This window comes from Quercus robur, chromosome 5 (genome assembly GCF_932294415.1).
Source record: "Quercus robur chromosome 5, dhQueRobu3.1, whole genome shotgun sequence".
In the NCBI taxonomy this organism is placed as follows: domain Eukaryota; kingdom Viridiplantae; phylum Streptophyta; class Magnoliopsida; order Fagales; family Fagaceae; genus Quercus; species Quercus robur.
Genome location: NC_065538.1, coordinates 74,888,044 through 74,903,307, shown reverse-complemented (window position 1 = coordinate 74,903,307; position 15,264 = coordinate 74,888,044). Strand labels below are relative to the sequence as shown.

Below are 15,264 nucleotides of genomic sequence, written 5' to 3'. Positions count from 1 at the left end.
TCATTTGGGTCAATTTGCTCTTTGGAGCTTTATTTTGGTTGATTCAAGCACATCCTTTATTAATATTGCTATTTGTTATGAGTTGTGAAGTTCATATGATTCGAATTGATTAATTGAGGATCCTGGAAAATTGTCCTTAAAGAAAAAAATTAAGAACCCTCTTCATTTCATTTAAAACAAATCTATGGCTAATGTTAGGCTCAAATTATTTTAGTGTTGGCAAATTGCTTTCAAAACATTTTTTTTTTTTAATGTAATTGAGTTGTGAGTGTTTAGTGTCTAGATAGTGGTTGAAGATCTACTTTTGAGGACACAGAAAAAACAATACCAGCACTCATTTTATGCTTACCTTTGTGAAGTTCAAACTAATTTTATACCAAAAAAAATCTGCTTATTGATTTTTGTTTTAAGAGGTAGAAGTAAAAAACGGTTAAACTTTTATTAATATCAAAAGTTTAACAGTGAGTATAGAGTATTGCAGCTATTTGCCACCTGCTGCTACTTTCTACAAAAATCACTATTTCCTTCTTAACAAGCTTTCATACTGAGACCAAAGGTTCAACCCATAAAACTTCATGGACTGCTGCTATTTTTTTCTCTTCGGTCGCTACAGTCAATTTGATGGAGCTGGGAAACTTTCTTGTAGTCACGCAATGGCACCTGGGGCATATCCAAAATCTGCTGTGGGTGCAGTTGCATGCCCTCAAAATAATACTTGTTCCTTAATGTCCAATGGCTCATACCAGAACTGCCTACTTTTCAATCTTCTCCTTACTTCATACCTGGCATGTGCATTGCAAGAACCCAAAGAAATCAACCTATGTGTCATTAGGCCATATTTGAAGCTTTCCTTTCACCAGCAACTTTGTCTTTTTGTCTTGTTCTTTTGTTTTGTTATGACTTCTGCAATTAAAAAGTTTTGATTGGGATTGCTCCAATGCTCTGCCAACAGTTTGCGAAAAAAAATGATGGGAAGCATTAAAAACCAATAAGGGAACAATTTGAATACTTAAGGTTTGTAATTAACCAGGAGTTTTGGTACTATTGTGTTCAGTATGCCTCATTGGTCTCAAGTATTCCTTCAAAATGCACATATCGGACAAGCATTAGTGACATAGGAAACATGTGGCAATCAGAGTGATGGTTAAAACATAAATCATTTGAGAAAATCCTAAAGGTCAATTCCAGATACTCCATGGGGATGAAGTTGCAAGATTTTAACAATGAAGTGCTTCCTCTATTAGTAATAATAGAAAGAAAGTGGTAGCAACAGAATGAAAGATGCAATAGATTCTATTTCTAGAGAGAGCGAAGACTATGTTAAATTAGATCACAAGCAAATCATGCTTATTTTTCTAAAACTAATTAAGGCACACACTTGATGAAAAAACTTACTCTTAACCACATAATCGAAGTACAAAATCTGATATATATGTGGGAATGGAATCAATTAAGTTCACCAACACAGAGCTGCGAAAATCTATTCCAAATGAAATCTTGTTTTATGACACAGCTTGGATAGAGGCTCAGTTATACACACCATTAAAACCAAAGCACTACAAGATGAATAAAGATAGGCACAATATGTCAATCAAACTTAAAGCCACTAATTCCTCCTATCAAACAGAACATAAATTTGGTTACTGGGCTATAATATTTCACCATTTAGAACCAGGAAACAAATAACAAATTTAACATATCAAACGTTTTCACGAGTGGATCTACTAGACCATAATCTACTTTTTTTTTGGAAGAAGAAGAGCCTAACCCAAGCACAGGGTCAGTTGGAGGTAGTTCATCAAGTTCATCTTTTGTAACATCATCAATGCTCAATCAAATTAACAGTCCCAAGAGAAAAACATATTAGACCCAAAATTCCCTTTTCGTCATCTTCCTTTTCCCTACAAACCTCAGCCTAAAAAAAAACACCTATGAAAAGAGAGATACTTTGCTTTGTTATTGCACTATATTACAGAAAAGTAGTATAGGAGATCGAAAATGTGATTAAAACCACAATAGAATATCATTTAGAAAACAATTACCCTTATAAGAATAAATAAAATAATAATAACCATTGCCATTTTTGGGGGTTTCATTCTAAATGAATGGACAATGTAGCAGGAGAGAGGCTACCAGGGTTGTCCTCACAAAGAGCCAGGGCTCTCTCCAAATTGGCAACAATGTCACTCATGTTAGGCCTCTCCTTTCCCTCCAAGTGCACACAATGCATAGCAGTGTAAGCCACCAGCCTAACTGCCTCAGCCTCATTCATCTCCAGCGGCCCAACTGTTTTATCCGATACCTTTTGTAGCTGCCCCGCCAATATCAGTGGCCCTGCATACTCCACCACGCCCATAGGTCCTGTTCCATCCTCTTCATTCTTGAACACTGCTCTCTTCCCTGTCAAAAGCTCTAATAAGACCACCCCTAAGCCATAGACATCACTCTTAGTTGTCAAAACGTTTAATACATAGTACTCAGGATCTATGTAGCCAACTGTTCCAACTGCCTTGATTGACATGGATTCATGTTCAGATTCTGGCTCCATTAGTGACAATCCGAAGTCAGACACTCTTGCAGTCCAATTTGCATCTAAAAGTATATTTGAGGACTTAATGTCTCTATGAATAATGGGTGGCACCGCATAGTTATGCAGATACTCAATTCCCCTAGCAGCGTCTAATGCGATTTTGATCCTCATTTTCCAAGAATTCCAAATGCTACCACTTCTATCAATGTTGTTCTTGTTATGCAAGTGATCATGGAGTGAACCATTGCTCATGTACTCATAAACCAAAAGCCTCTCATCCTTTTCTTCGCAGAATCCAATTAACCCCACTAAGTGCTTATGGTGAAGCCGAGATAACAATGCCAATTCGGCACCAAAAGCGATTTCTTTTTCCTGGAATTTCTTCATTTTGATAGAAGTTTCTCCCCTCTTAATGGCCACTTCACGGCCATCTGAAAGCTTGCCTTTGTAAACGGTACCAAAGCTCCCAGCACCAATCTTGTTCTCCAAAGTGAAGTTATTGGTGGCACTGGAAAGCTCTGAGAAAGAAAATATCCGAGTCTTGTCCACATGCCTGGATAATGTTGATGACCCACTTCTCTGCCTCCCCATTATCCTGGGGCTTTGAAGATTGCTGGAATATGATCTTGAAGTTGGGACATTAGAACCAATGTGAGGCACAGCAGCAGTATGCACATTGCCGTCAGTAGTTGTGGGTTGAGCAGAAGTATGAGTATTCTTCCGCAAGAAACCACATTCTCCAGTCCATATGCAAAAGACAATTGAGCAAATGCCCACAAAAGCTCCCACCGATCCAACAATCACAAACGCTAATGAAACCTTGTTGGGGGCTTTGGTTGATGGAGGAACTGGCTGTGATGGTGATGTTGTAGGTGGCAATGACACTGCAACTGGAAACTGAATCTGGCAAGACTTGCATATATTTCCAGACCCATCACAGAGAGCCTCAGAATTTGGATATGTGCCACATGTATTACATGAAGCTTGAACACATGGTCCTGGAATAATCATTCCTAATGGAAGGTCACTTGGCATGTTAGACCAACCAGGTCCCCAACAAATCATATATAAATTTTTCGATGTTAACCCACAAGCAAAATCCAAACCTGCAACAATAGACTCAAAGGAAACGTTGTCAATAACACTGCTATCAAATTCAAATCTGTTTTTTCCTCCCCAACATGCAACCAATCCATTTCTTGCCTTAATAGCACAAGTAAAATTTGCTCCCAATGCCAAACCAGAAAACTCATAAGCAGAACTAAAAGGAACATCCAGTTGGCCAGAACCATTGTTCCCTTTGCAAACCAAAATCCCTGTCAATGTCAAACCGCAGGCATGAGACTCTCCAGCAACTAAGGTTGACATTGACAAATTCCCAAACTGTCTCTGAATCTCAGCTCCAATACTACCATTACCCCAACATAAAACTGTTCCATTGTTCTTCAAAATCCCACATGAAAAACCACTCCCAGATGTGATTGCACGAAAACTCAATGCGTCTCCAGGTGATGTAGATTTAGACCCAGCTTCATGACTTCCTCTCCAGCCCTTGGCTATACCAGAGTTGACCTCTCTGGCACAAACTTGAGCATCGCCAACAGCTAGATCAGTAATTTTAATCGTTTCATTGTAATATATACGTTTTGGTTTAAAGGTCGAGTTTGATGAGGTAGTAGTGTCCCAGCATAGGATGCTGAAGCCATCAGACCTGAGGCCGCAGAAGAAGCCATAGCCACCTGAGATGGCTTCAAAGGAGATACTGGGTTGAACCGAAATGATCTCACCTTTTTGGTAGCATTGGATTCTCTGAGTAGGCTCAGCAGCAATGATACCACAGACAGTGTCTGTGCCATAGGTAATGGCGATGGTGGAGGCTGAGCCAAGGCAATAAACAACTGAACTGTGCAGCGAAAAAGATATCAAGGTGATAACTATAAGGTTGACGGTGATAGTGAGGGAAAAGGGTGATGAGATTTTCATTGGAAAGATTGTGACACTGGTGGTTTTTTCTTCTTCATTGATAGAAGAGGAAGAGAAAGAGACAGAGACAGAGTTGAAGTAGAAGAAGAAGAAGAGAGAATGGGATTCTGAGAATGAGTTGACAAAGAGAGACTGAGTAAAATAACGAACAAGGACTGAAAATAAGCACAGTGATTCCGTGAATTCGGTGATGATAGTATTATTTTTAGGGGCTTAACGTAACAAGTGGTTGTTTAAATTTTTTTTTTTTTTTTAATGTATCTAGGAGCTTAAACTGCGTAACCCTGTAGTGTTGGCCACCAAATATTCAATTTTAATTGTCAATGCACTCCCAGACTCAGAGTGGGTTATGAACTATGAAGTCGCAGAATGAAAATTATGGTAAAAGGTCATCCTTGTTGTCACTGGAAAGTGGAAACCAATCTAGTTCGAATTGGATAAGTAATTGGGTTGAAAAACTTGAAATTTTCAAGGTTATGCCATTGCAGCAAAAGCTCAAAGCTGGACTCCTTTGAAGTTTGAACTATTAGGATAAGCTGTTTGGAACGGGTACATTTGGTTTCCAATCTTCAACCTTTTTATTTTTTTTAACATAGCAACATAGTATTCACTATTCCTATATAACATGAATTCTATTAAATTTTTGCAGATATCCAAACCTTAAAGATTTGGATGTCTGATATCCAAATTAATATGTAAAATTAAAAATTTTTAAAATAAGATTTCTAAATAACATGAATAAGATTGAATTTTTGCCTTCAAGGTGGATGCTTGACATCCAAACTCCTATGTGGACTAAAATAGTTAAGACATAATTTCGGTCTAAAATGAATACCATCTAAATTTTTGTCTTAGCAATTTTCAAACCTTAATGGTTTGAATGTCTTATATCCAAACAAATATGTAGAACTAAAATGATGTTTTTAAGATACAATTATTGTATAGCATGAATAATATTTGATTCTTTGCCTCAAAGATATCCAAACCTTAAAAACTTGGATGTCTGATATCCAAACTGATATATAGAACTAAAATAGTGTTTCTAGACACAAATTGTATAATATGAATTCTATTAAATTTTTGCCTTAGAGATATCCAAATAAATATGTAGAACTAAAATTGTGTATTTAAGACATAATTTCTAAATAACATAAATAAGATTGAATTTTTTCCTAAAAGGTGGATATTTGATATCCAATCTCATATCTGAATTGAAATATTATTTCGAAAACACGATTTCGATATAAAATAAATACTATTTGAAAATTTTCTTTAAAGGTATAGGTTTGAATGTTTGATATCCATGTAGAACTGAAATAATGTTACTAAGACCCAATTTCTACATAACATGAATTCTATTAAATTTTTGTGATAGAGATATCTAAACTAATATGTATAACTGAAATAGTTTTTTTAAGACACAATTTTTGTATTGCGTGAATATTATTGAATTTTTGTCCTAGAGATATATAAACTTTAAAGGTTTGGATATCTAATATTTAAACTATACTTAAATAGCGTTTCTGAAACACGTATACCATTTTCTTTTAGATCAATAATTTTTGGGACACCTGTGCAATCACGGGGAAATGTCTAAATCTAATCATTCTATGTTGACTTTGATTAGGTATTTTCATGATATTTCTAACATAATAGGAATACACTAATACCTTAACGTTATTAATTTTTTTTTTAGAAGCTACGCATTAACTTTATTAGATGGGATCTGGTATTGACTCATTAGTTACAGATCGATAAATGATAATTAGTTTTTAACACGTGGGTAGCACTGATCTTGAACCTCACCTGAAATTTTTTAAACATAATTGAAAAGATTTTAACTTTTTTTTCTTTTATTATTTGAGATAGAATTTTACTTTAATCAAATTATTGCCCTCTATATCTTACAAGAACTCATACTTGTTGAGTAACTATCATACCAATAATGCACGGTAGTGGAAAAACTTTAACTAGTGTGTTAGAAAAACCATACACATATACAACAATAGTTTTTTTGTTTTTTTGATAAACTGCAATTTTATTAATTAAAATCCTATAGCAATAGTTTTTTTTTTTTTTTAGAAAGCATATACAGTAATATTTAAAGTACAGACATCATAAGGTATAGGATTGAATGGCACAAGAAAATTGACAATATTTCTTGGCATCAGCTCGTGACATTCCTTGACTAGGCAATCTTTGACTTTCTCAGTATTAGGCTAATAGCACCTTCTTTCTATATAGTTCCTCAACAAAGTTTGGTACAAATTTTGAGATTCTACATACAAAAAAAAAAATATATATATATATATATATATATTTCGCTAGCCACATTTTTATAATATGCTCCAACACGATTCTTTATTGATTATTGGTGCGACTTTATATAGCATTATAATAGTTTGACTCAAACAATGCTATTCAAGAATTTTTAAAATGAGCAATGCTAGAAACACAAGAAATTTCACATCTACTAAGGTGGCAATTTGTGATTAAGTGTTAGTTTGGATTGTGTTGAAAATGGAATTCAACGTGTTTGCGTTTTAAACAGTAGGTCTCGTGCACTATTCACAGGACCCACAAATACAAAATTTAGCAAAATTTTCATTAAAACTTGGTCTTACAGTACTATTCACACATTTAAAAATTATTTTGCTACAATATTTTTAGTTTTCAACAATAAACGGTATCCCAACGTCTCTCCTTCTCCTACCTATTTGGAATTCTCTCATCCAAGATTGCCGCCGCCTCCATTTAAGACTCGCTGCCATTGGACGAAAGCGGCACTCCATTGGTACCAACAGGCAACAGATTGAGCTGCTGCTTGCTGCTGGCTTTTTTAAGTTTCTTTTTGTTTGCTAATTTTGCATGTCATTTAGGGTCATTTGTTGGGTTTATTTGCTGATTTTGGGTGAGTTTGAGGATTTGTGCAGATTGCAGTAGGGATGTTTGGGAAACAATAAAGAACGAATAAAAATAAGAATATTTCAATATAATAAAGAACAATAGAGTTTGTTGGAGGGTATGTTCAAAAAGGTAGGTAGCCAAAATAGGAAAATGACTTTCCAGCAAAAAAAATTTAATTAGAACTCAGTTAAGCTCATTGACTTATTGTTAATAATGCACTTATAAATTGCCCATATTTAAAGTACAGGAAAGAGACCAAATATATAAATAGAGAGAGAGAACACTACAAGTGTTCATCCAATTACAGGCAATAGTTTTCACCATTCTCACTGTCTCATTGAATAATCAACTCCAATTTTACATGAAATCATTTTTTGTGACAAAAATACCCAAATTTCTTTGAGGCAACATCACATGCCTCTCTAAAGTCATTTTGATCCACTGGGCCCAACTACTTAGGATTTAAACAAGTGCAAAATCAAAAGAACAACTCAGCATTGACAAAAATACTTTGCAACAATACTAAAGCATAAAGAGGGGAGCATGTATTTTCTTATAGATCAGATCTTTAACTATTGTTATGGTTAGAAAGACAACCAATTAACAGCTTTTACTTTGAAAATTATTCAACCAGAGAACTCAGTACACAAACAAAATACTTAAAACAAATAATTCATATTAATGGCATTCAAATACCTGAAGGGATATTGACAAAGAGGAGCAAAAGTTGGCAAAAGAATTAAATATTCCCCTAATAGCATTCACAATGCTTAAGGGATAATGACAAAGAGCAACCTTTACATAGTCACCAATCAACACGGAGATCGATGGTTCAAGTGTCCCCTTCCATTGGGGTCAAAACTTACTTTTAAATAAAATAAAAAAGTGACCACGGAGAGAAGAAAAAAAAAACAAACAAACAAACACAAAATTAGCATATTGGAATGAAAATGTACCACGTTTTGGATCAAGCAATCCAGATTACGGTTCGCTAGGATAACAATGAATCGTAGTAACTATGATAGCACCCATTGATTCTACCAGGTCTTATAATATTTAAAGAGAACATATATAATTAATAGAAGTTAAGCTATTGCTACAATGACAATATGTCAAAAAGACAAATCTCTTCAACCAGTTGAGCGAATGATAATAATTGCCACTGCAGTGAATATATGGCATGTCAGATTGGACATCTGAGTTATAGGCATCAATGAGGTTCGTTTTCTAAAAATGATGAATCCTTACAGCCATGAATTAACCAGGATAATGATTATGTTATTATTGTAGCTTGTCTATACCAACAAAATTATTGATACACAAAACACCAACTAGATCATTGAGTTCCAGGATACACTAGAAGTTCAACACAACTAATTGTCAAGATATATTTTCCATTACTTCTATTTTTTTCCCCCAAAAAAAGGTGTTCAATTGTGTCATTGGCAAAAAGAGCGTAGAGAGTTAACATTCACCTCATAACCTAGGCTCTCAGAGGGCCTCTTTATCATCCACATCAGCACTGATACGACGATCATAAGTTTCATATTCAAAATCCTCATCACGAGCTTCCATTGTTTTTCCAAAAACGAACGATTTTGTCCCCATTGTTGTGAAAGGCATTAAACCAAAAGCTCGGGCTGTTTTGATCTCCCTAGCAACCTTCCTCTGGGCCTTGGCACTAATGCGAGTCTGCACAATGAAATAACAGGAAGATTCACATGCCATTGTCAACAGAAGTTCAATCAAATTCAATCCCTAGAAGCTTTATGAATTTGGCAAAGACACACATATCATTCCTTCGTATTTTCTTTCCTTTTTACCTTGCTCCTCTTGATAATGATTCCAGCCTCTGTTATGAAGTTTGCAAGGAATCTGACATTCTGCATAGAACAAGTAATGAAGATCAAGAAGGCAGACATAGCCTAATTTGAACTTAAAATTACTGCAGTAGTCAATATATATATATATATATAAACTAATGAAGTCTTACAATTTTATACAACATTAATCTAATTTTTTTTAATTAAAATTAAATTAAATTCAATATTAAAACCCTCCATTAGAATCTTAACACAATTTTACATGCCATTATTCTAATGTATATTTTTTTATTGAATTTAAATTCTAAACTCTATTTAAACCCTCCATTTGAATCTTAGTACATTATATTTTCTTTAAATAGTGGAATATATAATTCCATACACAATCATAATAAATGTATATTAATATCTACCATAATTATCAAATTTCATATTTAGACCAAAAATAAAAAAATAAATAATAGAGAGAGAAAAAAATTATGTTAAAACTTATCTGTGTAATGGGTTGCCAACTATTAGATATTATAAATATAGGCTCACTTCAGAGGTCAGTGCCATTATTCTAATGTATATTTTTTTATTGAATTTAAATTCTAAACTCTATTTAAACCCTCCATTTGAATCTTAGTACATTATATTTTCTTTAAATAGTAGAATATATAATTCCATACACAATCATAATAAATGTATATTAATATCTACCATAATTATCAAATTTCATATTTAGACCAAAAATAAATAAATAAATAATAGAGAGAGAAAAAAATTATGTTAAAACTTATCTGTGTAATGGGTTGCCAACTATTAGATATTATAAATATAGGCTCACTTCAGAGGTCAGTAAAGGAAGATCTCAACAGCCATCAGACAAAACAAGAAAAGGCCAAAAACTACATGTGACAGATTTTGGTAGCAGACAAGAAAAATCATAAAATCAGAACCTTGATGCTATTTTCCTAAGAAAAGAGTAAACTGAATTAATAACAATTTTTTTAAGGTAAACAACTCACACCCATATGGACTTGAACCCATGACCTCACTCATATGAGGAAGAGAAAGAATTAGACCCAAAGACCATTGGCAATTAATTACAATTGGAATAAGAAAGAAATAGGAAAAAAAGCTCAGCTTTAAAGATTTACAACAGTGAAATGCACTATTCCTCCAATCCAGTGGTCACAGCTACTGATAGGCCAGCTCTTACATGATCAATAGTTGAAAATCTCAATCATTAGAATTTATCACACTAGTTTAGATCTTGGTCAATATCAGTGATAAGCATGGGATGTGTGATTCGACCTACCCAAAGCGATAGCAATCATACTTCCTTGATTGCATTTAAAAGAATGTAAATCCTTTCGTAATGTAATTTTACAGTCATCATATGAGAATGTACTAAAGCAAACTCACCCTAAAGTCAGCCTTTCTCAAAACCTCCTCTGTAGTAACTTCAAATTCAGTCCTTTTGAAGGGTTTCCGTACTCCTGGCTTCCTAAGATCAAGATCCTGCATAAAGCCAGGGGCTGTTTAAACAAGACAATTCAGGATGAATGATGGCAAAAGGAGAACATTGTCATAGCAGCAATAATAAAAATTATACAACAAACTGAAACAAAAACATAAAAAATGAATACAAGTGTCATATTTAGTAGAATATAACAAAATGTGAATAACAGCATATTGACACCCTTAACTAATGACATCATTGAACCAATTGTATATATTTTCAAAGGAAGAATTACAATTTCAGATAAACAACTTAAATAAATAACCAGTGGACTTCATTGTTTTCCCTCCCAATCAAAAAGTTAAGAACTGTTAACTTTACAAAGAAAATAAACATGAGATTTTTTATATAAAGCATCTCATCCCTCAAGAATGGATGCATCCATTCTTTTCAATCAATTTGAGGAAAAAGAAATTGTCCACATTCCACACACACAAATGCATGTTCATATGTACAAATGCACAACAGGTTGGTTCATGAGATTTTTAGGCAAAAGTAAAATAGAAAATAAGTGAACCAAAAATATGTGTCACATATAAATCTCCATTCTATGACTTCCCTGATTGAAGTTATTTCCTTAAGAGAATACATTAGACACCCTGAGCAAACCGGGTAGCTCAAAGGTAAGCTTTAATATTTCAAACTAACCTAAAACCATGATTATTAAAAAACTGTAATAGCTGAAGACAAAGGCCTTAGCGGATAAATACCACATACCTTTGTCTCATAAGTCATTCCAGTCCTAAAATTCATATCTGGTCTAAACGAATAATCATCTTTCTCTATTTCTTTCTCATTAAATTCAAAATATGTGGCTGCTTTCTTCAACTTCCCATCCATTCCATCCGATAATGTATTAAAACTTTCATCGAGGCCATCCGAAATCTGGGAATTACTTCCTTCACCCATTCTAGAACCCAACCTGTCGTGAGCCTTCCTAAATCTATCAAGCTTTTCAAAAAAGGCATCAGACTTTGAATCACCCCCAGAGAAGCCACTAAATATCCGATGCTCAAAATCGTCAGCCGACTCAAATGAGTTAGTTTGTTTATCCCCAACACCACTACCTGTTTAAAGATAGATGCACGAAAATCAAAAAAATTAAGCTTAAAAAGTTGTACCCAAAAAAAACTTTGAAAAAACAAAACCAAAATCATGGCCTAGATTAGAACAAGATAGTCCATCATGAAAAACTCCACAAAATTTCTCCTTAATATATAGACATTTAACCACAAGTGCTTAGCCTCAAACAGCAAGCAAGATTCAAATACAAATGAAAGGTACAAAGAAAATACCTGAAGTTGCATTTGTAGAGAGAGTTCGAACTATAGGTGGTCGCTGAAATCTGCGCAATAAGCCATCGTGACAGGAACGAAAGGCAAAGCGAACAATTTTCATTTCCTAAAGAAATATATCTATACACACAAGGAGAGAAACGAATAAAGGGGTCATTCTTATAGTCAATCAGGAAAGAGAACAAAAATGGGGAGAAGAAAAGATTGAGAATGTGAGAGATGGAATAACCATGTTTCTAAAAACCAGACCGGTTAGAGAACAGAAAGGGGGAGCGGTTCCCAGTTCTCAAGTCCGACCAGAGTTGGACCAGTGACGCCATAAATAATTTAATTATTTATTTTAAAATTACAAAGATAAATAAAATCCACCACCATCATCATCAGCCACTTCAATAGGATCATCTCAAAAAAATAAATAATTCACAATAAAGTCACAAGCAAATTGCCAAATTTCAAAGAATAAGGTTTGTTACCTAGGAAATTGATGCATCAAGTACTAACTAAAAAAACACACATACAAATCATCCCACACTAAAATCATTCTTAACCAAACGATCACATATTCCATTAAAAAAAAAAAAAAAACACAGAGAATAAATTGCTCATAAAAATCCTAGCTTTGGTCATTGAGAAAAAGGGCATATGTCCTAGCTTTGCTCATAAAAATCCTAGCTTTGTCCTTCCCTTAGGCGAGTTAGGCAATTGCCTAAGGCCCCCAAGTCCCAAAATTTTAGAAAAGAACCAACCGGGTAGTAGAAAATGAATTACAAAAATAATCTGGCACATCCTTTTAACCAAAAAAACAAAAATTTTGGTAAATCCTATTAAACATTGGTTCTAAACAAAATCATTGACCAGATAAACTACAAATCCGGTCTAAGAGATTAACCACAAAACAATCACAAATCAAAACCCTAAAAATTTTACCTTTCTCTCTAGTCTCTGCTCTCCGCCTCTCTCTAGTCTCCAGTCTCCACTGTTCAGTCTGGTCTCTCTCTGATTCTCCGCTCTCCGCCTCTCTCAAGTCTCAACTGCTCACCTCATCGTATCAGGTTCTGAGGTTCAGGAAGGAATCAGGTATAAAATTATAAATATTTGGGCTTTTATTTGTTAAGAACTTAAGATAACTTTGTTTATAAACAAACTTTAACACAGAGAGAGAGAGAGAGAGAGAGAGAGAACCTTGGTGAGGAGAGGAACTGAGGTGGTCGGGGTGCAAGTACTGATGAGATTTAAGAATGAGAGAGCAAAATACTGAGGATGTCTGTCATTTGTTTGTGGAATTAGGGAGAGAGAAGACTGAACAGTATAGTTCATTTTTAGTTGCATTGGATTGAGGTTTAGTGTTCAAACCCAACTGCGTTTTGATTGGGCTCAGGCCTTTTCTCAGTTTTAGTTGCTACATACAGATCTCTTTTAGGAACCCTTTTTTTCATTGCCTACTCTTCTTTTCTTAATTCGATGGCTCTTTTATGGCCCAAATGAAAATGCTAGTATTTTCAAATTTTGGTTTCCAATTAGAGACTATGATTTAATTACCAACAAAATTCGTTTTGTTCCTAATTCAATCAGTCTCTATGACAGTGTTGGTCTAATGGCACCTCTCCTAGGTAGGGTTGTGGAGACTTGGGATAAAGAATGTTTTGTATTTATATATGTTTCTAAATGATGCCATTTGTGTCAAAATTTTAAGTTTTAAATTATTTTCATTAATAAAACAATTTTAAATTAATTTTATTAATAAAACAGTGCATTTGTTTGTAATATATATATATATATATATATATATATAGTGACAGATGAATAGTAAAAGTGAATATTTCTTCTTTTGACTTCCATCTTTGGGAAATCCTATGGAGGATATATAAAGATAATTGTTCTTCTTTTTACTTCAATCTTTGGGGAATCCTACGGAGGATATGTAGAGATAATTGTTGTCCTTTTGTGCCAATAATACCAAATGAGCATCATTATTTGGGAATCTTCAGAAGTACCATATTGGTGGGAAACAGGCTTTGAGCAGTGGTAAATATTAAAGTGTTTTGGCCGTTATGCAGGCTAGACAAATAGGAGAATCAACACTAATATTTCTTTTAGAAAACAAGCAGCATTTTTCATGAGTTTTAGAAATAGAGAGTATTTGTTTAATAGTTCTAGCTTTGTAAGCAGAATGAAAAGCATTTTCAATAAAACTAGTTTTATAAACAGTTTTAGTATCAACTTTAGGGATATTCCATTTACGAAAAGCAAGGATCAATTCATTATCATCAATAGTGTATATATATATATATATATATATAATATGGTAAATTGCTACATATGGTTCAAGTTGCTATTAAACCACTTACTCGAAAGAGTATTAATGCTTCTGTTCTCATGTGTTTAAGAGATGCTAGATTTAAGATTTTTAAAGATAGCATTCTTGGTATGATTACTGCTTCTATATATGATGGTCCTGTTTATTTTAACGTTATCCTGATCTTACCGCCATACCGGACGGTTCTAAATTGCTTTCATTTACTTTGAACTATTGTTTTCATTTACTTTGAATTATTTTGATATATACTGCTTGGCTGGTTCTACCGCCTTATTATTGTTCTTACATTCAAGCTATTTATTGTTCTTACTTTCAAGCTATTTACTTTCAAGTTCTTTACATTATCTTCACTACAATATTACTGTGCTTCCATCTCTTCCCATCAACTGTGCGTCCCCTTCCCCCTTTATGGTATCAGAGCCACTCTTTTCTGGCCGGTGGTAGTGTTGTTGTGTTCTTTGTTGCTTGTCCGTGTCTACCCGAACGCTTGATATTCCGTTGTTGTGTTCCCTTCTTACCGTCGTTGGCGCCACCCTAGTCGTAACACATACCCTAACCAACCTTATACCTCTCATCCCCTACACGCCCTCAAAGCATCTCATTCTCATTAATGGTTACACTCACCAAGGGCCATGGTTTGAGGGAAATTCTCAATTATCCTTTAAAGATCCTTTTGATCTTGCAAATTGTTAGAGAAATTATTTTAATAATCAAATTCGTGAAGTTGCTCATAATCTATGGAAAAACTATCATTTCATAGGAAGCATAGATAGAATTGCTGTTTTTGGTCCCAAACCCTATGCTGATGCCTTTGTTCACCTACAAACAGAAGATCATCCTAATCTAGAAAGTCTTCTCATTCCAGGTAAAACTCCAAAGTTTGAGCCAATTTTATATTGCGG

The 15,264-nt window shown here is 34.2% G+C and overlaps 2 protein-coding genes across 2 annotated transcripts; both read right to left on the bottom strand.

The window, feature by feature from the left end:
• Positions 1 to 1,932: 1,932 nt before the first annotated feature.
• LOC126727074 (putative serine/threonine-protein kinase-like protein CCR3) lies at positions 1,933 to 4,712 on the bottom strand. Its single transcript, XM_050432541.1, has one exon. The coding sequence runs from the start codon at positions 4,511 to 4,513 to the stop codon at positions 2,093 to 2,095; it is 2,421 nt and encodes an 806-aa protein (XP_050288498.1). The 5' UTR covers positions 4,514 to 4,712; the 3' UTR covers positions 1,933 to 2,092.
• A 3,965-nt stretch (positions 4,713 to 8,677) lies between these two features.
• LOC126727073 (uncharacterized) lies at positions 8,678 to 13,392 on the bottom strand. The gene is made up of 7 exons (XM_050432540.1): positions 13,228 to 13,392; positions 12,973 to 13,100; positions 12,046 to 12,165; positions 11,468 to 11,817; positions 10,654 to 10,749; positions 9,244 to 9,303; positions 8,678 to 9,112 (listed from the first exon to the last, which is right to left on the bottom strand). The coding sequence occupies exons 3-7, from the start codon at positions 12,146 to 12,148 to the stop codon at positions 8,912 to 8,914; spliced, it is 810 nt and encodes a 269-aa protein (XP_050288497.1). The 5' UTR covers positions 12,149 to 12,165; positions 12,973 to 13,100; positions 13,228 to 13,392; the 3' UTR covers positions 8,678 to 8,911.
• Between the last annotated feature and the right edge of the window lie 1,872 nt (positions 13,393 to 15,264).